The 25,781-nt window shown below is 45.0% G+C and overlaps 1 protein-coding gene across 1 annotated transcript; it reads right to left on the bottom strand.

Moving 5' to 3' along the window:
• Positions 1–1,750: 1,750 nt before the first annotated feature.
• Bpgm (bisphosphoglycerate mutase) lies at positions 1,751–25,521 on the bottom strand. Its single transcript, XM_075953661.1, has 3 exons — positions 25,399–25,521; positions 14,246–14,906; positions 1,751–2,600 (listed from the first exon to the last, which is right to left on the bottom strand). The coding sequence occupies exons 2-3, from the start codon at positions 14,844–14,846 to the stop codon at positions 2,422–2,424; spliced, it is 780 nt and encodes a 259-aa protein (XP_075809776.1). The 5' UTR covers positions 14,847–14,906; positions 25,399–25,521; the 3' UTR covers positions 1,751–2,421.
• Between the last annotated feature and the right edge of the window lie 260 nt (positions 25,522–25,781).

The raw sequence follows: 25,781 nt of genomic DNA, 5'->3' as shown, positions 1-25,781 counted from the left end.
GGTCTAGTAAGGTGAGCATCCAAACTGGTGTTCTTTATCTGACTTGGCTTCAGTGGTTTAAATTGCCTTCATAGTCCAATGTGAAACCCCTGGCTGTAATTGGCAACTGTCACATCTATCACAGATCCGTGGGGCAAGGCAGCTTAATGCAACAAAGGCATCAAGTGAGCCCTGAATTTGCAACAAACCAATCACACAAATGATGACCAGGATCCGCCTATCTAGAAAATAGTGGGGAGCTTCTATGAGAAAGAAAGACTTTTTCTATGAGGAGCTTAATTTTGTGAAAATTCTTACATGTAGCTACGGAATAAAAATGAGTAAAATCGACACTATGGATGAGGAGTCTTGTGTCTTGTAATCCCGTTTCCCTCAGTTCCTTTTGTCAGAATCAGAAAAGGGCTACAATAGCAGGATAAAAGTGTCTATGAGGGTGGATTCTTGACCTGAAGCCTCTCCTGGGAGGAGCAACGGGAACAAAAGGAAGATCCTGCATTTCAATAAGAGTGGGCAAGAATCGAAGAGGAGAAACAACTTGCTGACTGAAGGCAAAAACCAACAGAAACAGATCACACTGGTTTTCTCGCACACTGTTGCCAACGCAAAACACGATAGAAATACCCTGTTTGAGGGTGTGCTGCTATCGCTCAGGGGCCACATGGCTCTTAGATGGTGCAAAACCCTTCACTGTCTAGAACAGAGCTCCTTTGAAAAGTCGTCTGCAGTGTCACAGGTTGCGTGACACACTGGAGCTCCTGCTTCACCTTACCACACTGGGCACAGCAAAGGAGACCTGTCAAGCTGGTCCCCAGGGAACCCACAAGGGTGTACTCCAGGAACCACATTTACAGAAAGCGGCCCTCCTTTGCCTTAGCAGAGGAAAAGTTGCTGGTGCTTGTCCCGGTTTCAGAAAGAGGCCAGGACTAGGATGCAGTTAGGCCCGCGCCAGACATCCCAGGTGCAAGCTACTAAGCAAAGAAAACAGCCCTACTAGTTTGTCCTGAAGGTGAAGCACTGCACTTCTGAAAGATAATTTTACAGGATTTCCCCCACTAATACCTTTCCTGTTCACATTATTTCAGTCAACTCTCAAAAGCAAACATATCAGAAAGCATTGGCAAAAGTCACTTATAGAAATCTCTATGATCCCAAATGCCTTGCCATCAATTCAGGCATCTTTTCTGCCAACCTCTAAAGATACTGAATCAAAATCAAAACAAAGAGCAGCAAGGATTTAGGACTGGTTTCTGTCAAAGACCAATTTTAATGTAAAATGGATACAAGTGAACTAATCTACTCCTGGAAAACCACAGAAATGATAAAATCTATGGTAACTACTGTGACTGCATCTTTGTACATGACCATCACTGTACACGCCCATGACTTGATACAGTGAAGCAACAGCTTAAAAAGGCTATGACCGACACATGGCATTCAAACAGACACTGCACAAGAGGCACACTTGGGGCGACAAGCGATCACTCCTGTTGACAGCCCACCTAGACTAGGACACATACCATCATCTGTCATTCTTAGCTGAGGGGCAGCAAATGTACCTGAGCAGCTCCCATCTGCCCATCCCCCAGATCAGCTGACTAAAATCTCGTGTACTATAATCTCCTTCCCCAAGCCAGCCTTCCGCTCAGGGGTGGCCTGTGTTGTAAGTGCGACCCTTGGAGTGTTACAGGAGACAGCGTCAAGGACAGGCTCAGGGGCCACCCTAGACTTAATCACACATGGAGACACTTGGCTGTATGCAGTCACAAACTTTATTTTAAACTACCTGTTAAGTACCCAGAGATTAAAGTTCAAAACTAAAAATGAAACAGAAAGAGTATAAACAGGCACAGCTGTGCACATCCTGGTTGTTCTAGTGGCTGAAGACGATCTCCACTGTCGGCAAACAGGACGGCGCTGGGCTAGGGGAAATGAGAGCGCCGTGCGCTGTTTTAATGGCTGGTCACCTTCTAGAGGACCCACCAGGGGCACTCCCCGTGGATGGGCACTCCCAGCTGATGGGTCTAAAAGACCACGGTACTACATGGTAATCTCACAGCTGCTCCCTGGAATGGGGCCTGGCAGTGGTAACTCAGTAATGACTTGTTAAGTGATCGACGAGTCCATCTCCACTTGTTACTCTCCTGTCTCCACAACTCATAAACCAGCCTCCATCAAACCCCTCTGGTTACTAGTCTGTGAACTTTACTCAAACAGAAATAACAGAAAAGTTCACTTGGGCCTATGCCGCAAGCTCTTCAGCATCCTAAGGTCATATCCGGGTCATGATCAATTACCTAGTTATCTACACAAACTCAACCACACAGTCTAGCCTTGGGGGAAAGGGGACCAATGCGGAAAAGAGAAACCCACACGGTAACACACTGAACGCCTCTCCCGCACTGATTCCTGGGCCTGAGAGTTTTATTTTTTGGCTTGTTTCACTTTTCCTTGGTCATCCACTTTCTTAATGGCTGCCTGGATGGCCTCCTGGTCACCCAGGAACTGGTGAGGACCAACAGCACGCAGGTTTTCATCCAACTCCAGCAGAATGGGCACCCCAGTAGGAAGAGTAATGTTGATAATGTCTTCATCTGAGATCCCTGTTGGGCAGGAGAGAAGAAATGGGGGAGAGAAGAAACGGGGTTAACAGACGAACTGGAGGAGATCCCACCTTAGCGTCTGACTGCACACTGAACTTGTCCCATATTAAGTATGTGCCTAAAACCACGCCAAAAGCCACAAGGGGGGAGGGGGCACCTATGATTCCAGGACACCAAAAAAAAAAAAAAAAAGCATAGACAATGCTAAGTCTGAGAATTGTATGTCCCCTCTGGGGCAACTTATTCCTGGCTGTTTCTCATCTAAAACTGAGAAAACAGAAAACCATCTTCTGAGTGCCAGTCTTAAAACGAGGGCTTTTCTTTCATTAAGTACAGAATCTAATTCATTTGACTACAAAGAATGTGGTTGATTTTCTAGTACTTAATGAGTCTCGGTTAAACCTAGTGAAGCAAGACTTCTCCCCTAGAGAGCCAGGAAGCACAGTCCTGGGTGGGGTGGGGGGGTTCAGGAAGAGAATTTTATAGGACGCCAGTGAACAAGGCCTCTTTCTCCCGCTGCCCCTAACATCCCAACTGCTAAGGGAGGAAGGTGTGTGTATTGGACGGGTCACCTTTAATACTTTACTGTAAGCAAACTACAGGCAAACCACCTTTGACTCAGGAGTAGAAACGGTAGTAGTGGCTGTGGCTGTAAAGTTTTTATTATTATAACTACTTTTAACTTACCTAAAATTCTGGCAACATACTATAAGACAGTACTTTTCTAAGCGCTTTATACATTATGTAGTAAATAACTCTCGTGTTACAGCTATCTATTTGCAGATGACAAAACCACTCCCCATCCCCCACACAAACACACAGGGAAAACAAGTTTCAAGATCACCAGCCCAGAAACCCAACAAGAAAGTGAAGTTAAGCAAACAATCCTTCTCACAGGAATATAAATGCCTCAAATCAGAATCGATTGAGTTAAAAAAAATGGAACTGGGAAAATGGGAAAGCATACGACTTTAGTTAAAGATTGTACCTATTTAAAGAAGTCCTACGTTTATGGGTTGGAAGACTAAGATGGCGGCTCAGTCGGTAACTTGCTTCCCATGCAAGCATGACAACCTGCGTTTGAACCCCCAGCACCCAAGGAAGAAGCTGTAGATGGCAGTGTGTGTCTGTCACCCCAGTGCTGGGTGAATGAAAACAGCTCATTGCCAGAAGGAAATGACCACCCTGACTGGTGAATTCCAAGTTCGGTGAGAGAGACTGCATCAAAAGTAAGGTGGAGCCAGGCAGTGGTGGTGCAGAACTTTAATCCCAGCCTTGGGAGGCAGAGGCAGATGGATCTCAGTGAATTTGAGGCCAGACTCTGAGTTTGAGGCAGAGGCAGGCAAATCTCTGAGTTTGAGACTACACAGCGAGTTCCAGAACAGGCTCCAAAGCTACATGGAGAAATATAAATAGATAGATAGATAGATAGATAGATAGATAGATAGATAGATAGATAGAGATAGAGATATAGAAAGAAAGATAGATGGAACAGTAGAAGAGGAAGACACCTGAATTTCACCTCTGGATTTGACACACACACACACACAGAGAGAGAGAGAGAGAGAGAGAGAGAGAGAGAGAGAGAGAGAGAGAGAGAGAGAGACAGAGAGACAGAGAGAGAGAGAGACAGAGAAATGAACACACACATTTAAAAGATGGCAAATTTTCCTAGGTTAAAATATAACCCAACACAATCTCTAACAAAACTTCAGTTCTTTTTATAGAAACTGAGATGACCTCAGATTTCACAGGGAAATCCAAAGCACTCTGAATAGCCCGAATACGAAAATGAAAGAATTCACAATGTCTGCTCTCAAAACTTCCTAGGAAGCTGCCGGACTCCGGAGAGTGCACTACTTGCAGCTGGTACACGGTTCTCACTTACGGACTGACAACAGCTCACTGGGACGCGAGACCAAAATCAGCCCTCACATTTTCAATCAGTTCATTTCCAGCAGGTGTACTAAGACAATCAGGTGCAGAAAGAATAACCTCACAGGAGGTGCACACACAGACACTGACTTAGAACTGGAGCAGAGACCTCACTGACGGAGCTAAAACTACAGCACAGACTAAATACGGGCAGAAGTGAGGGATCCTGGCCTTGAACGAGGGCAATGGTTTCTTAGATGACACCAAGCATGGCAGCGGGAAAGAAAGTGAAATCTGAGCGTACAATGGTCTGGGGTTCAAAGGACGCCATCGAGAAGACGAAGACAGCCCAGAGTCTAGGATGATTTTGTTTATCTTACAGTATCATGGGGACCTGCATTTAGACTACATAAAGAACTATGCCTTGAAATTATGGTAGAGGCTGGGGAGCTGGTTCGGCTTAGAAGCACTTAATGCTCTTCCCAGTTCAGTGCCAAGTACTCACTAGGCAGCTCCCAACCATCTGTAACTTCAGCCCCGGGGCCCCAACACCTCTGGCCTCCCCCAGCACCCATATCATGTGGACTGCCGCGTAAGCCCAGTGGCTGTGCCTGCCTAGGATGCACAAGACCTGGGATTCAAGCTTTCCCACTGCCAAGACAATAATTCTTAAAAATAAGATCTTATAATAAAAAGATAAAACAAGAAATGAAAAGACAAATGATATAATGCAATCATAGGCAAACTATTCGAACAGACACTTCTCCAAATATAAACTGTCTGAAAGCACTGGAGAAGATGGTCAGCATCCTTAGTCTTCCTGGAGATGCAAATCCAAGTCACAAGAAGATACAGCTCAGTGTCAATGAGACTACAGGAAGAGTCAGATTATAAAAAAGTATTTTCACAAATACAGAGAAATTAAAACACAGTATATAAAGTCAGGAGGTCAGAAGGCTGTAGTGTCTTTGGAACATGGAAATCTCTCTTATGCCTAAGAGAAGTACAACATCAGAAGTTACATATAATGCCAAGCAACAACTTATGTACACACCAGAAGTCACATATAACGCCGCACAGCAACATATGTCCACATCAGAAGTTATGTATAACGCCACACAACATATGTCCACATCAGAAGTTATGTATAACACCACGCAGCAGCACTACTGCTAATAGCCAAGATGCAGAAACAACCATCAACCAATGAACATGGCTAAAAGAGCCTGCTCAAATCATAAGACTAAATGAACTGTTCTTACACTCTACACTTAAACCCTGGTCACCCGCCTTGTCCCCTGCTGTTGCGAACACCGAAGGAGAAAGAGAATGTTTTTATTTTCGCTCTGCTCTAGTGAAAGGCTAGGTACTAACTGGACATCCAGGGTTCTCACCGGAAAAGGGGAAGAGCAGGTTTGTCTGGGCTTAAAACAGCTAAACCAGGTGGGCATGCAGGCCAGGTTTAGAGGTCACCTTTATGATTAGAAATGAGTTCTAGTTCAGCAGGTGGCTAGAGCACACCACGTGGGTCTTAATGGTAAAACTCAGATGCAACTGGATCCAGCAGGCTGAGTGCTTGGCCAAGGCTCGAGTACTTAATGACTCATTCTGTGTGAGTCCACCAAACAAAGGCCCCTAGGTTACAATATGTCACTAACAAAAAGAGAGCTTTAAGAAAAATGAAATGCTTCCAATGAAGTTAACATTCTATTTTAATAACTCCTCAACCCATTCACATAGGAAACCAATTACTTACAAATAATTAAAATACTTAGACTGGTTAATAATCAGTCAATAAGACTTATAATCGCAAATTAAGAAAAACCCCAGGAAGTCATTACTTATTAAAATTTGGCATATGCTAAATGCTTCGTCTAAGAAAGCTAAATAAATAGAACTCCCAAAGCTAGAACAACGCAGCTGCACTGCAAGACAGCAAACTGAACTAGCACAGAAGACCCTATGCATTATACAAGCAAAAAGTCATTCGCTGCGACATCAAACAGAAGTTCAAATATGTAGCCAGATATCACATCTCCTATCTGGTAACTAGTTGAGTTTTTTATTTTTAATTTTTATTTAGTCATTTATTTTTGAATCACAAGGTCTCATGTAGCCTGGGCTGGTCTTGACCTCACTGTGTCAAGACCAAGCTGAGGATGACTCTGAATTTCTGAGTCTCCTGAAACTTCCACCTCCCAAGGGCTGTGACTACAAGTCTGCACCACCGCACCCTCGCACTCTAGCCAAGAGCGACACCAGCTGAGCTACACCCCAGCCCTAGCTCACAGTTAACAGAGTGACACCAGCTGAGCTACACCCCAGCCCTAGCTCACAGTTAACAGAGCGACACCAGCTGAGCTACACCCCATCCCTAGCTCACAGTTAATAGAGAGACACCAGCTGAGCTTCACCCCATCTCTAGCTCACAGTTAATAGAGTCCAAGAACATTTTAGTGAAAAGGCACCAAGCCCCCACTCTATCACCTTCTTTCCATCACAGTCCCTCTGGAGCCATCTCTTCATGTTATATACTTGGTGTCTTTAGTACTTAAAGTGATACAGGCTTGCCTTGAAGTTGAGATCTTCTATTCCAGCCTCTGGAGGGCTGGGATTACAGCCAGGTGAGCACCATAATATATCTATACTCACATCACGTCAACAATACCTGCACCGCCACCGCAACGATACCTGCACCGCCACCGCAACGATACCTGCACCAATCACTGCGACAATACCTACACCATCACCTCAACAATACCTGCACCATCACCTCAAGGATACCTACACCATCACTGCAATGATACCTACACCATCACTGCAACAATACCTACCCCATCACCTCAATAATACCTATACTATCATTTCAAAAATATCTATACCATTACTGCAACCAGTTGAGATTATTAAAGTGTTTCAGATAAGAAATAATCAAAGTCTAGGAGAAAACCAAGGGAGTAAATCCATACCAACAGTGGAAATGTTAAACTTGTTTTCTGAATGCAGGAGTAACTTCAGGAAGTCAGTTCTGCACCTACAAGCACCCCCTTCTTGGTCACTGAAATGAATGAGAACACAGAAACACACCACCGTACTGACTGCAATGCTCCACTCCCTGTCTTCTGGGAGAAGTGCTTGAACAAGTCTGGCTTCTGCCAGGACCATGAGTTCTTTGAGAGCTCTGCTCTACCTGTTCCTCTGTGACTCCGGCTCTCCAGGCAATGCCTCACCGTAAGAATACCATCCATGTCTACGCATCTGAGAGCAGCGCTTTCTGGGGCTGTCCGCTAGGATGCAGAAACTAGTTAGATACACGAAGGGCATCACAAGCGGATTTACTGCGAACACACTGTTCACATATGACGGAAGGTTGTAAGGCACAGAGGCTACAGACTCCACAGCAAAAAGCGTTCGCATGAGAGCACTCCAAAGATGGTCCTGCCAGAGGGATGGGCAGCGCTGGTGAAACGTCTGAAGAGCGGAAGAACACATAAGCCCCACAGCACGCAGGACCTGTGTGTCCCTCTCACTCGTGTGTCCTCCAGCCCCTGGCCAAGAGCAGGACTTGAATCACTGGCCCCTGGGCATACAGATGAAGGGAATGAATTCTAACATGCTCGGCTTTCAAGTCAAGTCCAGTCTTTACTCTTCAAGTCCTGATTAAAGACTGTTTTCATTAGGAACTTAACAAGAAAAAGGGTGCAGGGCGGTGGGGTGGGGACGGGGGGGGGGGGGGGGGCAGTGAGCCAGTTCTTAGCCTGGAACAAAAAGTTGTTTATACCCAGTGTTAATCGAGCCCAAGTTAAATGTGTTCTGGGTGTTCTTCGGCCTCTCTAAATTGCCACAAATCTTTTAGCAGCAGGAAATGAAATGGGAGAAGAAGCATTCACTGGGGATACAGAAGGGTTTGCTACAGGACAAAAGGAAAGCCCACATTTTGGGATTTAAAAAAAAAAAGAAAGAGAAGAAAAACCAGCTCCAGTGAACCCTTTCAACTGTGAGATTCTGCCTGTTCCCCGCCCAGTCTCCTGCTGGACCTGTGTGATAAGAATTCTGTATTCTTCTGTTATCAGAAAGGGATCGAAGAAGGACCTTGTACTTTACAGGTGACCAGACATTTAATTTTAGGTCCTTAAAAATCTTAATTTCACATACATACAATTTAAAGACAGACTTGGGGAACCAAAGAAAGCAGGCTATTAAATACTGTAACCTGATGACAGACAGGGTAACAGCTGCTGCCTAAGATACGGCGACAGAGAAACTTATTTACTTTTACATTTTACAGTCAAAATCTCATGATATTTAAAAAAATAGAGGTTACTATAGATTTTGTAGGTTTACATAAAAGAAAGATCAGCTCTTCCACTCAGCAACTATTTGTCTCCCAGGAAAGAGGGTTTGAACTCATGATTCTGAAAATATCACACTAAATGCCAAAGGTGACAAACACCTCGGTCGCCATCGGCAGCCAGCTCCAGCTGACCTTTCTTCCTGTTTCTCTCTTTTCATGTCACCATTTATTTCTCTGCCTTGCTGTGTGTGCAGCTGCCCACAGTTCTCCAGGGACAACGTCCAAGTCTTACACAAATTTCTTGCCTGCCACTCTTTCTTAGCCCAGTTCAGAAACTGCCTAATCTTGTGCTTAACCCCAGACTAAACAGTCTACTTCCTCCGGCAAGGTGCAGACCACATCCAAAACTCAGTTTCGGTACCTGGCTTTTCCTTCAGTGTGGACCAGCAGGAAACAAACAGGAAGTGACTGTGCCAACCACAAGAAAAAGAAACACACGCCTGTCTGAAACTGTGCAGGACAGGATGCTCTTAGCTCTCCGGCCGGGATTGGAAGTTTTCTTGCAGCTTAGTGAGAAAGGTATCTGAGCCAGTCAGCGGTGGGACCTGCTTTAACCCGGGCTTACTGACAACGTGTAGGCAATTATTTATGCTTCCCCAAACCAGTAAAGGAAATCCCAGGAGGAATTGTCTTACTGTTTAATATCCCATGCCTTGTTTTGTCTTCTGAAAGTAGTAAACATTCTCAGGTTAAAAGTGAAGCAACCTCAAGGTTACGTACAATTTATAAGTCAAGATCCTATATAAATAAGTCACTTGGCAGGGTACAGGGTGGGCTCATCTGTCAGGAAGCTTGTCATAGATGTTGCCACAAGGTTCCTAAGCTGGCAATCCTTAGGTAAGAATGTTAGCTAACTTCCAGTCGGTGACACTTGTCAACTGTGTCGCCCGCACGCACTGGCTCCTAGAGGTCCATAAAACTATTCCTAGACGAGATGTTCACCATCCACGTAAGTAACATCGACAAGACTAACATACAGTTGGGCTAGGGTGTAGCTCAGTGGCAGGACAAAGTCTGGCAGGTGTGAGGTCCCGTGTTCAATCCTCAGCAGCATAAAAGCAAAAATGTAAGCAAACTCTCCCGGCACCTTCTATGTAACATCTCATAAAGAAGGACTGTGAAGGGTGCCCCGCGTTGCTGATGGCGCAGACGCAGAACGGACAGCACCGTGCAGTCCAGAAGACTGAACCAGGTGAGTTTCCACAGCGAGGCGTAATTCCACCTAATTCTACTGATAACCACAAGTGGAGGATTACTTTGTGAAACAAAAAAATGAGGTACTAATTAAGGGCACTTCACTAAGTGACGGCACTGAATAAAGTGGTTTTTCTAAGGCAATCTCACGACATTTACCCTAAATGTTTACAACACAACTCTTAAGTTTTGCATACAGACGCATAAACCCCTGCAGTGAGGACCACCCGTGCCCGGCATCCCTCATCTCCAAGTTCCCTTGCTGTCATGCAGCCTGCCTTCTGCCACTCGTCTCTGCTGGGTTCTTTCCACACGCCACTGCATGGGTGAGGCAGTACACAGCATTCTCGGGCAAGTTTCCTGATTCACCCATGGCGCTAGGGTGCGAGAGCCTGCTTGCCTTAACCTACTGATCAGTGATTGATCCCATACAATAAAAACATATACGATATGGGGACAGTAAAGGACAGAATAAAAACCTAATACTGAGCTCCTGCTTTCCAGGGAGCTAAAAGCCGCATTCGGGTTTCTACACGAAACACGATATCTATGTAAAATGTCTGGGAGTGCGCTTGGCGGGAAGCATGAGCTCCCCAAAGGCCTCTCTGTAGATGGACAGCGGTGCCAGGGAGTGCCATTCACAGAGCAGGGTCACAATGGCAGTAATAATTCAAGCCTCGCTTCCTCGCGTTAAATTACCTGTTTAAAGAGCGGTTCGCCTAAGGGTGCTCTTGACTCTGCTGCTTACACTATAATGTTTCGAATAAAGAATAATCAAGGAAAGAACTATTTTTCAGGGAAAAAAAATCCCGTTTGCAATACTGTGAAGAAGCTGAGCAAACTGGATTTGGGGCAGAGCTGACAGTTCTGACTGCAGAGTATGGTCGTCATGACCAAGTCACCTGAGCTTCCTGGAGCTCCTTCTCCAGGATCTGCCTTCTAAGCACGGGGGGGGGGGGGGGGGGCTGCAGTAATGCCACAGGACGAAATCCTGAGAAGCAAAACGGCACCCTAAGAATCAACATGGCTGAAGTCCAGACGTTACCCCTGTAGATCAGAGAGCGGCTTCTAAAGAACAGCATCATAACTGCTTATCTAACCGGAGCCACCACTGCTCCCATCTCCGAGTCAGTTCTTAAACAATTCAGAAAGTAGTTTTAAAATCATGCTTTGTGTTTGTCAGACAGTTTAAGGGCAATATGGGAAGTTTCCCCAGTTCCTTGCAAGACCTTATTTTATAGGGGCAATTTTTTATGTAAATATTAATACTTATAGAAAGCATGAGTTGGAATCAGATGCATCTACAACAAGCATTTTTACTTTTTTTAAAAAAAAATCAGTATAAGCGCCTGGCGGTGGTGGCAGTACACGCCTTTAATCCCAGCACTCGGGAGGCAGAGGCAGGTGAAGCTCTGTGAGTTCGAGGCCAGCCTGGTCTACAAGAGCTAGTTAAAGGACAGGCTCTAAAGCTACAGAGAAACCCTGTCTCGAAAAAAACAAAAACAAAAACAAAAAAGAAAACAGAATGTTCTTACAGGATGGGCGAGAGCCAAAGCCAAGGCTCCTCTGTTACCTGTGGTCAGATTTTGAGGCGCTTACCCATAGTACCACTTCTGGGGTTATGGGCTGAGTCTACCTGCAGCGTCTGGCTCTTGTGCTTCTCCCTTGCACCAAGCCTACCATTTCTGGTCTCTAGACCCTTTGTACCCAGGTCCTCTCCCTACAGACATCCTCCAGTCTTCTGCCGTTTCTCATGCTGTATACTTCCTATGAAAGTCTTTTCTCCTCATTCCAACTCCACTGCATTGAGTCAAGTATCAAAAAGTAAAAACATTATAAGTATATCTACAGTCATAAGGATTGAAGTTATAACAAGATCACTTCCATTTTATTAATCTTCCTTTCGGACGGCATTCAGAAGGGTCGGAAGCAGTCTGTGGCCTAAGGCTTGCTCATTTCTCAGAAAGTCCTGGAAGCCCTTTTTGGTCCCAGTGGTCAAAGCTAAGTTTTTGCCTTTCTTATTTTATAATCACTATCACTTCCATATACTTGCCCTGGGGGTGGGGTGGGGTGGGGTGGGGTGGGGGTAAGAGGAGATGGGGAGAAAAAAGTGAGAAGGGAAGATGGGGGGAGCTTGGGAGAATGGGACGGTTGGGATGGAGGAAGGGTAGATATGGGAGCAGGGAAGTATATATCTTAATTAAGGGAGCCATTTTAGGGTTGGCAAGAGACTTGACTCTAGAGGTGTACCCAGGTGTCCATGGAGATGTCCCCAGCTAGATCCTTGGGCAGCTGAGAGGGAGCCTGAAATGGCCCTATGCTATAGCCACACTGATGAATATCTTGCATATCACCATAGAATTCCTGTTGTTTTAAGCATCCTACTCCGGGCACTTCCTTTACAGCTATGCTAGGACGCTCACACGAGAGTGAGGGTCGGAGTGGGGGAGCTGGGTCATGTGCACAGCACACCGAACCCCTTTAGGAAGCTGCGAAATTGTTTGCCATTTCATTAGATGATTTTTCAATAAATTGCTAAGACAGTGAAACTTTCCCATAACTGCAGACAAGTCTTTTTAATGTCCAGCCTCACACAGGTGTTTTCCCTTCACCTCGGCCACGGTGAAGGCCTTGTGCCACCATTGGTAAGACCTTTCCTAGTTCCCTTACAGATCTTTAACAGACAGGAAATGATCAGTGTGCTAGTGGGGACGGGGAACATCTGGGGAAGAGGTGAGGATGAAATGGGACTTAACAGCAGGAAATTTTTTTAAGGGTGATCCCTTAAAAAAACATTTAAGGGAAGGGAAACAGAACACCTTGATGGAGACACTGGCATTTTCTTTGGGGAAAGGAGCCTGGTCAGAATATGATACAAGCTCCATCTTTGTAAAAGGAGCTGCATAAAATATAAATTCTGTCAGAAACATTGGAATTTTATATCTGTCTGTTGTTCTAAGTGGACCCTCAACTCTTTAAACAATAAATAATTATAATCTGGTAATGATACAGTGAACTTATAATTTAATCAGTTTGATTTTTCTAAGCAATTAAGAATAGACTCCTTTAAATACATGAATAAAGAAGGTATATACATAGACACACTAAGCTAGCCACCCTGTTTATCTAATAAACTTTGTAACAGCTAATAAAGTTTGTAGATTATAGACTCCGCATGACTAGTGGATGCCAGGGATTCAAGAAATAACTTAGGTCTCGATAATGCCCGAAAACTTCGGGGAAGATAACCATGTGGTAAAATGTTCACACTGACACCTCAGTAATGACATCGCTCTGTGATCAGCGACATATCTCCACTCATCCCGTGCAGGGCTTCCACCGTTCCCACTCTGCAGCCTCGTCTGGGAAAACATAGAAAGCAAAGCAGCTGGAGGAAAGGTTGAAGCAAAGGATTCTAAGACCGGCCAGTGGTGCCAGTGATGAGGCAGGAAGACACGGTGCAGGACAGACAAAGAAGCAGCATGGGATCTGGCGAATGGACAAGATGAGAAATACAACCGTCAATCGCAGGCACCCCAGAACGGTGAGCCCAGCGTTCTTAAGAGTTCTTGTTTAGAGCACAGCATCAAGTGACTGAAATATATTGAGGCTCTCCAAGCTCTTAGCAGAGATACGCAAATAAGCCAATTGTTTTATTTTCCTCTCCTCTGACATTCTCATAGGCACTGACTCAGCCCAGTTTGGAAAACCGGGACCCAAGGACTGCTCAGGAAATCCAGGTCTGAAAACACACCCACAATCGTTTGTAACTAGAGGAAAATAGACGAAACTTAATCCTAGCTAATTTTAAAAGGCTCAAATCAATTTATTTCCAATTCTTAGCCTCTTTTCATTTTACAGCAGAAGCCATGTGACCCTTCGGACTAGAGCTCGTCAAAGCGCAGAGGCTCCAGAGCGGCAGGTGTCACCAGTACCTGCTAAGGAAGACCAGGTCTTAACTGGACTGCTTGATTCTAAAACTCTCAGGGTGCGGCCCAGCTCCGTCACACTAAACTCCCCATGTGACTGACGCACACTGATGTCTGAAAATATCTGCCTCAGCCACAACGACCACCAAGACTACAGGATTTTGGGGTTATAGGACAATGGGTTCTCAAATATGAAGTGACAAGGGACACAGAGAGGGAAGAGAGCTGTCAATTCCCAGAGACACCCAACTACAACACTTAGCTAGTTCTAAAGCAGGACAGAGAGCCGGTACCTTCTAGATGTTTCAGGAGGGCTCGACTGCTGTTCCCGTGAGCGGATATCAGAATGGTTTTGCCCTTTAGTATTTCAGGGGCAATCCTCTCATTCCAGAAGGGAAGAAGTCTCTCCAGAACATCCTTCAAGCTTTCCGAACGAGGCAGCTGATCCAGGGGCACGTCGCACACTTTATACCGCCGGTCACTGTAGATCTCATGGAAGTAGGGATGGGATTCCTCAATGGGAGGCGGGGTCACGTTGTAGCTTCTCCTCCAGAGCCTCACCTGCTCTTCACCGTGATTCAGAGCCATTTTCTCCCGGTTGAGACCAATCAAGGCTCCGTAGTGACGCTCATTGAGACGCCAGGAGCTCTCCACAGGAACCCATTCCTGCCCCAGCTCTTCCAGGATCAGCCAGGCTGTGTGAATGGACCGGTTAAGGACGGATGTGAAGACAAGATCAAACTCAAAGTTCAGGGCTTTGAGTTGCTTCCCACAGTTCCGCGCCTCCTCCAGTCCGTCGCTGTTAAGTTTCTGGTCCACCCAGCTACAGAATCGGTTCTGTTTATTCCATTCGCCCTCTCCGTGTCTCAGGATAATAAATCTGTGCTTGGACATGCTGCCAGCTGAACGTCCCTGGTACTCTCAGTGGGATAATGTTCAAGAACAGCAGCGTCTCTAGAAAGAGAAGAAAAAGATACAAATTATATTCATTATTCAAATGACTACCCAGTAATGGAGAACAATTATACGACAGTCGGTTTCTAAGATAAACTGAAATTCCTTTGAACAGTTTTGACGTCAAAGATCTGGTGTGCATACTACGGCACGTCCAGGCACACTCTTGAGATAATTACAGACAAGCCTGCTGACTTACATTTCCTGATGGCTAGATAGTATGTTAATTGTATGACATAAAACGGCAACACTCCGTTCTAATGGTGTGTTTCTACCCAACAAGTAGGCAGCTTATGCTTATTAAGGAGACGACGAAATAGATGAATTATAGATCTCAAAAAGAATGACTGGTAGCTGGGAGTGCCCAGCTCCGAGTAGCTGACTCTACACAGAAAGCATCCTTCTCCTTTGGAGGTTTCAGTGTTTTTCCAGTCTTAACTTATTACGGATGTCACGAAACATGCTAACTCGGTGAAGCACTACACTGACGTCACACATTCTGACAGGTGACAACCAGCCCTTTGATGCTATGGACTCACTCATCCAGGGTATGGGAAGACTCCAACACTCCAACAGAATTATAAATAGTATAGTTGGCCGTAACAACAGCAAATGTAGTACTCACTGAGGTAATTTTTCACCTGCTGTTGGCAGGAATAAATCCGGATGCAAAACAAGTTATCAAATGTAAGCAGCCAAGAGGTGCTGCCTGTAGGAACAGATTAACAGAAACAGGTCTGCGAGAGTTCAGGGAACCACACTGATAAGGCCTTGCCTCCTCCTCCCCCGCCTGCAGAAACTCTACTCACATCAGCAACAAGTTGGGAGGAGAATCTAGTAGAGCTGGCCTAGCAACCCTAAAGCAATTCCAAACTCCCTTATGCTGTTGCTACGACCCTAAAGATCTATGGGCCTACTCTGTTCCGTGGAGAACCCGGAGACTCGGCTGCATCAGTCCGTCTCTCACACAATGAACAAGAGCGGGTCACTACAGACACGCATTGCTCAGCTGGGACGGTCCGTCTCCACCCCACTGTTTTGTCCATACCGAGGAGCAAAGATTATGTGAACAGCAGGGCCTGGCTTCTGCCAGTCTTGACAACTTCTGGTAACTGGAGATTTTCTGTCCTGCTGGAGCTGTGATTTGCCCACAGTTATAGAGCAAGCACTGACCAAGTTTGCTGGAACCTGTATCTAGATTGTAGTCTCAGTAATTCCTGGAGATTCTGGAGGGGAAAAGTGCCAATAAAGTAAGGCTTTAGGTATAAGGAGTAGTGGCAGCCGAGGTGGTGTGTAAGTAGCTGAAAGGCTACAAGAGTTAGGATTGAAATTTCTTTCTTGCTGAGCATCAGTGTGAGGCCTTGGTAACTATGAAGGAGGGATGCACCCAGTGTCTAGAAGAACCAAGGTTCAGGTGCAAGCATCTCAAGAGGCTGGGAAATTGCAGGGAGACAGCACAATGCCTACTCTCTCAGCCTTAGAGGGGCAGCAAGGGGGCAAAAGAGAGAAGAGGATGAAAGTCATCTGAGCAGCACTTTGCCGGGGGACTCTTCAGGCCCAGGGGATAATCACATGGACAAAGCTCCAGCTTTAAGGATCTGGGAAAGATCAAGCAATGAATTCATGTGGATGGGTGTGGTGCACACAGAGTTAGAGTTAAATGTTTTTAAAAAATTGGGTTTTTTTTTGGGGGGGGGAGTACAATGTATGTGTGAATATTTTGTCAGTATGTATGTCTGAGCCTGATACCCTCAAGGGCCAGAAGAGAGAGATAGATCCCCTGGAACTAGATGTTGTGACAGATGTTAGCCACCGTATAGGTGCCGAGAATCAAAACCAGGTCCTCTAGAAGGGCAGCCAGTGCTCTCAACTGCTGACCCATCTCTCTGGCCCCAAGAAAAGGTAATTTTATATTCCTGCTTTGAAAAGTCTCCTTCAGTCAAGTAATAGAAGCTTGGGGCCTATTGAAAACTATACTCAATCTTGGAAATCATGTGTTTTTGCTTTGTGGGTAAGAAATGAGAGGCATGCTATCAACTGTTTCCCTATTCAGCCCTTAATTTGGCATTTTCCCCTCCGATGGAGAAGGGCATCATCTTAGTGTTAACTGTCAAGCTGACAGTCTAGAGTCAGTTAGGAGGCAGGCCTTGAGCAGGCCTGTGGGGATGATCTTGACTGTGTAACTGAGGTAAAGAATACTCGCCCACTGCGGATGGGGCATTCCCTGACTGAGACCCAGGACTGTATGGAAATGGGGAAGGGGAGCTGAACTCTGGCATGGATGCATTAACACGCTATTCTGCTCTCGACTGTGGGTGTAATGTTACTAGCTGCTTCCCACTCTTGCTGCCTTGAGTATCCTGAAACTGTGGACGGCTACCCGGAACTGTGAGCTAAACAAACCCCTTCTCCTTCAAGCTGCCTTTGTTGGAGTACTTTATCACAGTGATGGAAGAGAAACCAAGACAGGCGTGCTGGACAAATCCTAGAAGCAAAACCATTTCTCAATCAGTTTTGGATTAGAAATTCTATCAAGGGAAACAAATGAGTAGCGATGATTAACCAGTACCCATATACCTACCGCTGAGCTTCCCAGTGTCTTAATCTGTTACAAACGCTTCTAGGTTTGTTTGGTTTTTTATTAAAAAAAATTCTGATTTCCTTTTCACTGAAAATATATATAGTGAAACAGAACAGTACTAAAGCCACAAAACCATGAGGACACACACTTTCCTTCACTCTGACACACAGGAGGTAAGGCAAGCTAGACTGTCTAGCTCAGGTAAACTAAACTTCCTGTTCTCTGGCTTGCTACTATCAACTGATCTCCTATCGAGCTAGCTGGCGAATGTGCGCAAAGGCACTGTGGAGTTGGCAACCTTGAAGATATCTCTCGGTATTTGTTGAAGCTGGCCTATTAAATGTTTAGCAATAGATATGAAACACCGTCGGTGTGACAAGTTCAAGGCAGGGGCTGCAAACTCAAACATCTATACCAGTAAGACTAACGTGAGAAGAAGGCACCACCGGACTGCGGGCAGTGGTCAGAACGGTGGTGAGTTCGGGTGACTATGAGCAGAGCGGAGACAAGTTATGAACAGATGGGGCTTTCCTACAACCTGTGCTTGTTCTTTCTTTCCTTTTCACCACAGGGCAGGGTGTGTGTGTACACATGCACTCGTACGTGTGTGTATGTGTTATGTGTGTACGTGTGTCTGTCTGTCTGCCCATGTAGTCTTGGTTTGGGGAATCTAGGTTTCACTTTACAGATGAATCATTCCCAGTCATAACCTGTCCCTTCAGATCTACACAGCCATTTCAGAAACTGTACTGAGGCACACGAACACAGAGGAAAGTGTAGCTCGTTACCGCTAAGGCTTGCCAGGTCTGGCAGTTGCAACTCATGAAGAGCTACCGTGGTAACGAGGAGTAAATTCCTCACATCCCAAATTAAACCCCATTCCTTTAAAGCCTCAAGCTTCATTTTTGTCTTGGGCAAAGCCTACCACCCTGCCGCTGGCTCTTAAGGGTGCTCACTGGCACCAACGTTAGGTTAATTCTCAATTAGTTTACACAGAAAAGGCTGCACAGGTTACTACTGGGCTATTACTTCCTAGAGTTTCTTCCTCTTATTATTTATTTAATGTGTGGGGGTGTTCACACACACACATTAAATAAATGTCTGAATGTCTGTCTCTGCACACATACAATATGCCTGGTGCCCACAGAAGCCAGAGAGGGAGTCAGATCCCCAGGACTGGACAGACAGTTGTGAGCTGCCATGTGGGTGCTGGGAATTGAACCCAGGTCCTCTGGATGGGGCACTCAGTGTTCTTATCTGCTGAGCCATCCCTACAGCTCCGGTTTCTTTCTTTTAAGACTATGGCCAGCCTGAAGAAAAAGTTTACTAAACCAATATGTTAAATGACTCTAGTTCATCTTCCCTTTCCATTCTCCCCACTGTCTTTCCTTCTTTCTGGACATTTCCTTCTTATGATTTATGGGTACATGTAGGTATGACAATGTGTATGTGTTTATATGTGTATGTATGTGGGCATATGTGTGTGTTTATAGGTCAGGTTTGTTTTTCACATTATTTTATTATTATTATTGAGATATGACTTCATGTTAAACCTGGAGCTCACAGATTAAACTAGCTGGCCAGGAAGTCTCAGGGGATCCTCCTGTCTCGGCCTCCCCAGTGCTAGGGTTACAGGCATGCACCACCAAGCCTAGCTTTTTAACATAGATTCATAGATTCTGGGGATCCTGGGCTCAGGTCTTCACATTTGCAAAGGACTACGCCATCTCCCCAGTCCTAGATGTTATTTTCCTAGTCCTCTACCTATGGACGTGTGCCTGATTCACTGCACTGAAGTGATCTCTCAGAGCCCGTGCTGCTCGGACCCCTCTGAAGCCCATTACTTCCTCAGGGACGAATCCAGCATTTCGGTGCTACGTTTCCTCCAGCTCTCCTACTCTCACTGCCCAGTCTCGGGTCTTCATGTTATCCCATCCCCACCTCTGTTATGATGGTGGTGGTGTCTCAACCGCAGCAGGAAATTCAGGCTGCAGGTTCCCTTCAGCCACTCTTCATGCAGGACAGTTTCTATGATGCCCATTTTACAGATGCAGAACTGAAAGGAAGAACTTCTAAAGCAACACGGGTTATAAATGGAAGAACTATAATTCAGGCTCTGCTGGGCCCAAGGACAGAAGCATGCTCTGAACCCTTCTGCTACATTGATACTGGAACCCAAGGCTCTGATCTCAAACCTTGACACCGTAATTTTTTTTCCTCCCTATTTTCAACACATTAAAATGAATGATTCCTATACTGAAAATCCAATCCTCATGAGCCTTCCCAGACTAATCCATTTCTTCAGCTATCAAATGCACAGAACTACGATTTGGGCACAGCACAATGGCAAGCCTGTGAGAACACGGCTCCAGCACAGGTGACATCTTCAAGAACACCCGTGTGGGAAGATGTTCATGCTTGTGTGTCACTAAAAGTGAAAGTAGTTATCATGAGAAGCTTTGATTTCATAAAAGAGGAAGAGTAGGAAGGGAGTGTCCTCTCTTCAAGGACACAGCATTACTTAAGGTGCATTCAGAAAGATAATTAGATTTAGATATAAAAAAGGAATGGAGATCTAATCTAAGGTAACAATCAGGAACAGGGGCACAGAGGAGACAGTAGGCCCATTCAATAGGCCAGAGTTATAAATAGGCAGCTATGCATCCTGATTTGCCTCCAACAGTATTGTTTTACACTTTCTTACTTCCAACATTATTATTACTAAGGCCCCTTTCACACTCAAGTGTCCCATTTGGAAGATGATATGGTCGCTCTGTATGGCGCATATCAGAAAGTAGGCAAAGCCTAGAAAGATAAAACTGAATAGAGGCTCAAGGAGGACCTTGTGACAAAGAATGGAGACCCTTCTATAAATAGAGACATCATTAAAGGTTTGATAGCATGCATTTGAGGACCAAGCAGCATGTATACCCACAGAGAAGTACAAATATTAGTTGTGAGGGGTTTTGCAGTAACCCTGGTAACGCCTAAGGACAACCTGGACCAGGAAGATGGCTGTTAAAAAGGAACAAAGAAGGTAAGAGAGAGAGAAAAAAAAAACTATAATTTAGCTTAGATGCTAAGATGTTGGCAATAGTCCCTGTAAAATCCAAACCATGAACTTTTTGGCTTTGCAGACTATTTGATCCAATTGTATAATTCTGTCTCCGTGGCTCCAAGTATCTACATGTAATGCATACATGAGTAAATGTGATGTCCAATTTGATGATGCCATCAAAATTAGAATTTCATATAATTTTAATGTTATGTATTTTTATTACTAGGTTAATTTTATCCATTTAAAATGCAAAAAAAACAAAATCAAACAATCAAAAAACCCAAAAATACCCATTTATATCTGTGGTCTCTAGAAAAATGATGGTATGCTAGACGCCAAGCTTGGATGTGTTCTTTACACCAGTATTCCGGGCCTTAGCAAGTGTCCCAACACAGAGGACAGTCCCAACATTGTAAAACAGCCGGCTTATAGTGAGACTCTGTTTTGAAAGAAACAAACCAACCAACCAAAAATCACCAGCTTTTCCTCTTGGCCAGAACTGCAAAGTTCCTCGGGTAGTGGAATCCCTTGCACTGTTGATTTTACTCCCCATAGAATAAAACGCTAAACACACTGAAGTCAGTCTGAAGACCCAGCTTGTGATCAACTCAGTATTTAGGAACAGGTTCACGGGGAACTACGGGGAAGCGCTTCACCTGCTAACCTCCTACAGAACATATTCTCTTGATCTGACATGCTCTCCTCTCCTTGTAAATCACGCTGCAGGGTTCGGCACTGAAGCGAACGTGCATTTGTTCAGAAGCAGGTGCTGTGCGGTTGTCTGAGCAATACAGAAACAAGGAGATGACTCGAAAGGTACTTCTCACAGGTTAATTATAACCTCGAAGATATTACATGTAGAAGTTTCATATATTTCATACCTATGGTGAAATTCCATCTAGATTAGAAAACCAAAGGTTTTTTTCCCCTATAAATGCCACCACGAAACTATGCTTAAATATTAGTATTCAGGGCTGGAGAGATGGCTCTGCCGTTAAAGGCTAGGTTCACAACCAAAAATAAATATTAGTATTCATTTGACAAGGCAGAAGCAGGGGGAGCTGCTAGGTGAGTGGGGGACATGCAAACACATGACTGAAGTGACTTCTATATCTCCGCACCTCTAAGTACCTTCAACATCTGCAGCACGCCCATCTGGCTACTGTTTCCAACCTCAGTCCATCATTAAGCCATATAATTTTGCATATTCTTTCCCTATCTGTTTACAAATTAACACTGCTAGGACTTTGCTTCCTCCTTCCCTCAAGGGCTTGAAAAGTAATGTACACCTAAGACTCATGAGAAGATGGCATAATCACGGTGCAAACAGAACCTAAAACTTGTATTTTCTTCCATTTTCAAAGTAGCAATAATATGTCAAGGAATATCAAAAAAGGGACATGGGACGAGAATGATTTTTATCCAAAGCTTACTTTTAAGAATTAAATAGCCCAAACCACCTCCGAATACTCCGAGGTTTTCCTTAGTTCAGATCCTTACTGCACAGCTTCCAGCAACCTTTACTTCCCACTGCACAAGGGGTTTAACTTTATAGAAGATGTGGGCTCTATTTGAGGGCAGAGAGAGAGACTACCAATGTCTCCAATCAATTAAAAAGCAAAAGAGTTTTTGAGGCAAATAAAACCTGGAAACTTAATTCCTTAGTGTTTCAAGCATCATAACAAAATATGCCTTCCCCAGATTCACGCTCAATACTAAAAATTCAAACCTGAGTCCTAACAGCCCTCCCCATGCCATCGTCTGTCACCTCCCTCGGAGCGCCTCTGCATCAGACACTACAACCTCCCCATCAACCTTCCATCTACTAACACCCCCCCCCCCCAGGCCCCACAATGTGCTGCAAGGTAACACATCACAGCAGGCAGCTCCCTCTTTCCAGGGAGGAGAAACGTGTAGTGCTGAGATGTGACCGTGTGGTGCTTGTTCCAGTCTGCTTGGAATCACCAGGGTGCTTGCAATACCCACTCAAGATTCTTCTTTTCTATCTCCGGCAACTTCCCAGCTACTTCCCTGAGGTGGTAGATTTGTCAATATAAACTGTGTTCATCAAACCGCAAAAGTTCAAAGTCAAAAAACCTGGGCACAAGCCCAGCTTAGCTGCTTATGGACAGTTTGATCATGCACATAGTAAATTCTTGGAAGCCCTGGGTTCCATGTCTGTATGAATAACACAATCACACTCTCTCAGGGACTATTAGGGAATAGTAAATGAACTACAGTATAGGACTCTTCCAAATAATGAGAGGTAGAAAGGACGAGGCTTCAACTAACTCATGAGGACTGGCATAGGCTGCAGACCTGCCAACGAGACCCTACTGGGCCGATGGTATGAATATACTTAAAATCTAGAAGTAAAGTAATGCCCCGGTCTGCGCTCTATGCGCTAGACCCCAGTTCGCGAGCTTCGGGAAAGGGGCTGGAGGTTGAGAATACAGACGCAGAGACAGACCGACACAGACCTTTAAACACTGATCCCAAAGCCCCTCTTTATTAGCACCATGGAGGCTTAAATACACTGCAGTCAATGGCCAACAGGTGAAAATCCCGTCCTCTGATCCTCTAAGCTAGGAACAGCTTCTAGTAACTTCAATTAGAAGGTTCTAGGAGGGAAGAGCAGCTGAAGGCCGGGACTCATTAATCCCAACACCCAGCTAAAGGCCAGGACTCATTAGTCCCAACAAAGTAACACGAAGGGAAGGTTAGAAGGAGAAACTTGGCCAGGAGAAAACTGCAAGCAAATGATGGTGAAAGGGAAGGTGGAGTGGACTATGCCATCCTAGAAGCCTACCAACTACCGTCAAATTCTGTAAGCCAAATGAGTTAGCAAAGAGGCCAACGTTAAGTCTGTAGTCCATAAAGTATTTCAGCACCATATATTCTTAACGAAAGGGTTTTGCTATTGGTATCTTTTGATCCAGGGTCTCATGATGTGGCCCAGGCTGGCCTCGGTTTTGCAGCAAATTCTCTAGCCTCAACCTCCTAAATCCTGGGCTTATAGGAGCATGGCACCATGCCCAGATGGTATTACCTTTTGTTCTGTTTCTCCATATAAATATCACCCCACACTTGACTTCAATTCCAAGAATGTTCAAGAAGCCACCAGTGCAAGCATTTTGTGCCCTCTGTTCTCTAGATAGACAAAGCTGGATTTGTGGATAATGAATTTAGATATATCAATCGCAACTTAAAGTGAAACAACCCTATTAATGCAACAAACCATAAAAGATAAAGAGGAAGAGAAACTAAAGACAAATAATCCAAAAAATAATAGTGGTTACCTCAGAGTAATGAGATTAAGACAACATTTTTTTGTTACATTATACTTTTTTTTTAAACAATGATCTGCATGGTTTGGTTCAGTTTAAATATGGGCACAAAAGAACATGTCCTTGAGGGTGGACACTTTTATTTGACACAGACTTTATACAGAATTCATTACAGCAAGATTTTCCTTGTGGACTTGGTAGTGAAAATTATCTAATCATCTTTATTTTTAAGTAGACTTTAATGGGGGTATGGGCCTCAGAAATTAACTTCTGCTTTTTTCAAAGATGCAAAAAAATCAAAACAAGTCATTGAAATGATTTATTTAAGATCACTCAAACAGAACTTCTGAACCAAAGCCAGTGCCTTGGCTTCTAATTCACTGTGCTTTAATTATGCCATTTGGTGGAATCCAACACTATCCTAGGCTGCCGCACACCGCGTCCGTGTGTCTGCACTCTGTGCGCTAGAACCCAGTTCGCGAGCTTCGGGAAAGGGGGCTGGAGGCTGAGAATACAGACGCAGGGACAGACTGACACAGACCTTTTAACACTGATACCAAAGCCCCTCTTTAATAACACCATGGAAGCTTAAATACACTGCAGTCGATGGCCAACAGGTGAAAATCCCATCCTCTGATCCTCTAAGCTAGGCACAGCTTCTAGTAACTTCAATTAGAAGGTTCTAGCAGGGTAGAGCAGCTGAAAGCCAGGACTCCCTAATCCCAACATCCAGCTGAAGGCCAGGACTTAATTGGTCCCAACACTAGGCATGACTGTAGTGTGTGCAGGTGCCATAGCAACAGGAAGATGGGCTAAACCTAGTCTCTGGGTTCAGGGAAGACAGTTTTACTGCTTTTATTATAGAAACATCAGTCTCTGCTGATAAAATGTAACAGTTTGCTTCTTACTTCCTTCTGAAGGAGACTGAATTCTGTTAGTTAAAACCCACAACAGCTATAAATCCCTTCTAATTTAGATGGAAGAGAAGGGGTCATCCCTCCCAAAGTCTAATAGTTAACTACAATTTTTCTTTTGACCTACTGTAGTGAAATGCTGATTCCTATTCCCTAGAACAACAGGAATTACACTTTTTAAACAAGCTGTGATGATGGTGGGGGGTGTTTTTAGTGCCCCCCCCCCAAAAAATGCAATTTGGTTCCTGAGATCAGTACTTATGAGACCTCTTTGCCTTTCGTGGCGTTTTCCCCCCTTCCCCTTATTAACTTACAGTTTTAGGGTCAGGTCTGCCTCCCTCCTTCCAGGGAATCTACTAGCCAAGAGAATTTGCCACACCGTGTCTCAGCCGTCCAGGAGGTAGAGCTCAACATTCTTAAAAGCCACTATCACTCCACCGCTGGACTCATCCTCCTCAAAGACGCATTCTGAGAAAGGGACAGCTGAGAGCTGGGGGGGATCGTGAGGGTCGCCGCTTGAGGGGGTGGAGCGGGCATCAGATTCGCACCAGCTACCAGAGCCGGGCAGGATAGGAACTGGCCTTCTCACGATAAAACACCACGCCACTCAGAAACTCTCGCAACTGTCGCATTCTACAACGAAACCACTCACCTGCAATGAAACCACCAGCAGCAGCCGCTCCTCGGCGACTCCGAGCTGTCGCTGCCAGCAAGCATTCATCTCTACCACCGGCACCGACGCTCTTTTCTAGCCCAGAAGCCAGAAAGGGCAGGACCGATGGCTCTGTGTATTGGAGGACAGAGCTGTCACTCACCCACGGCCCTGCCCTCCCACCCGTCGTGATGCCGGGGTTCTTTCCGTTTTCCCAAAGCCCTGGGGTAAGAAGAGATGTTTTGATTGGCTTAATGAGGAGACGGACGCACAGATTGACCAATAATATTGTAGTTTTGGTGTGGGCGGGCGGGTTTTGGTCATAGAGAAACAAACCCTGGAACGTCTCTGGGGCAACTGAGAAAGCTAGGGCCTGCGGGGCT

This window comes from Microtus pennsylvanicus, chromosome 19, assembly GCF_037038515.1.
Source record: "Microtus pennsylvanicus isolate mMicPen1 chromosome 19, mMicPen1.hap1, whole genome shotgun sequence".
NCBI lineage: Eukaryota > Metazoa > Chordata > Mammalia > Rodentia > Cricetidae > Microtus > Microtus pennsylvanicus.
This window is presented reverse-complemented; position numbering and strand designations above follow the sequence as displayed.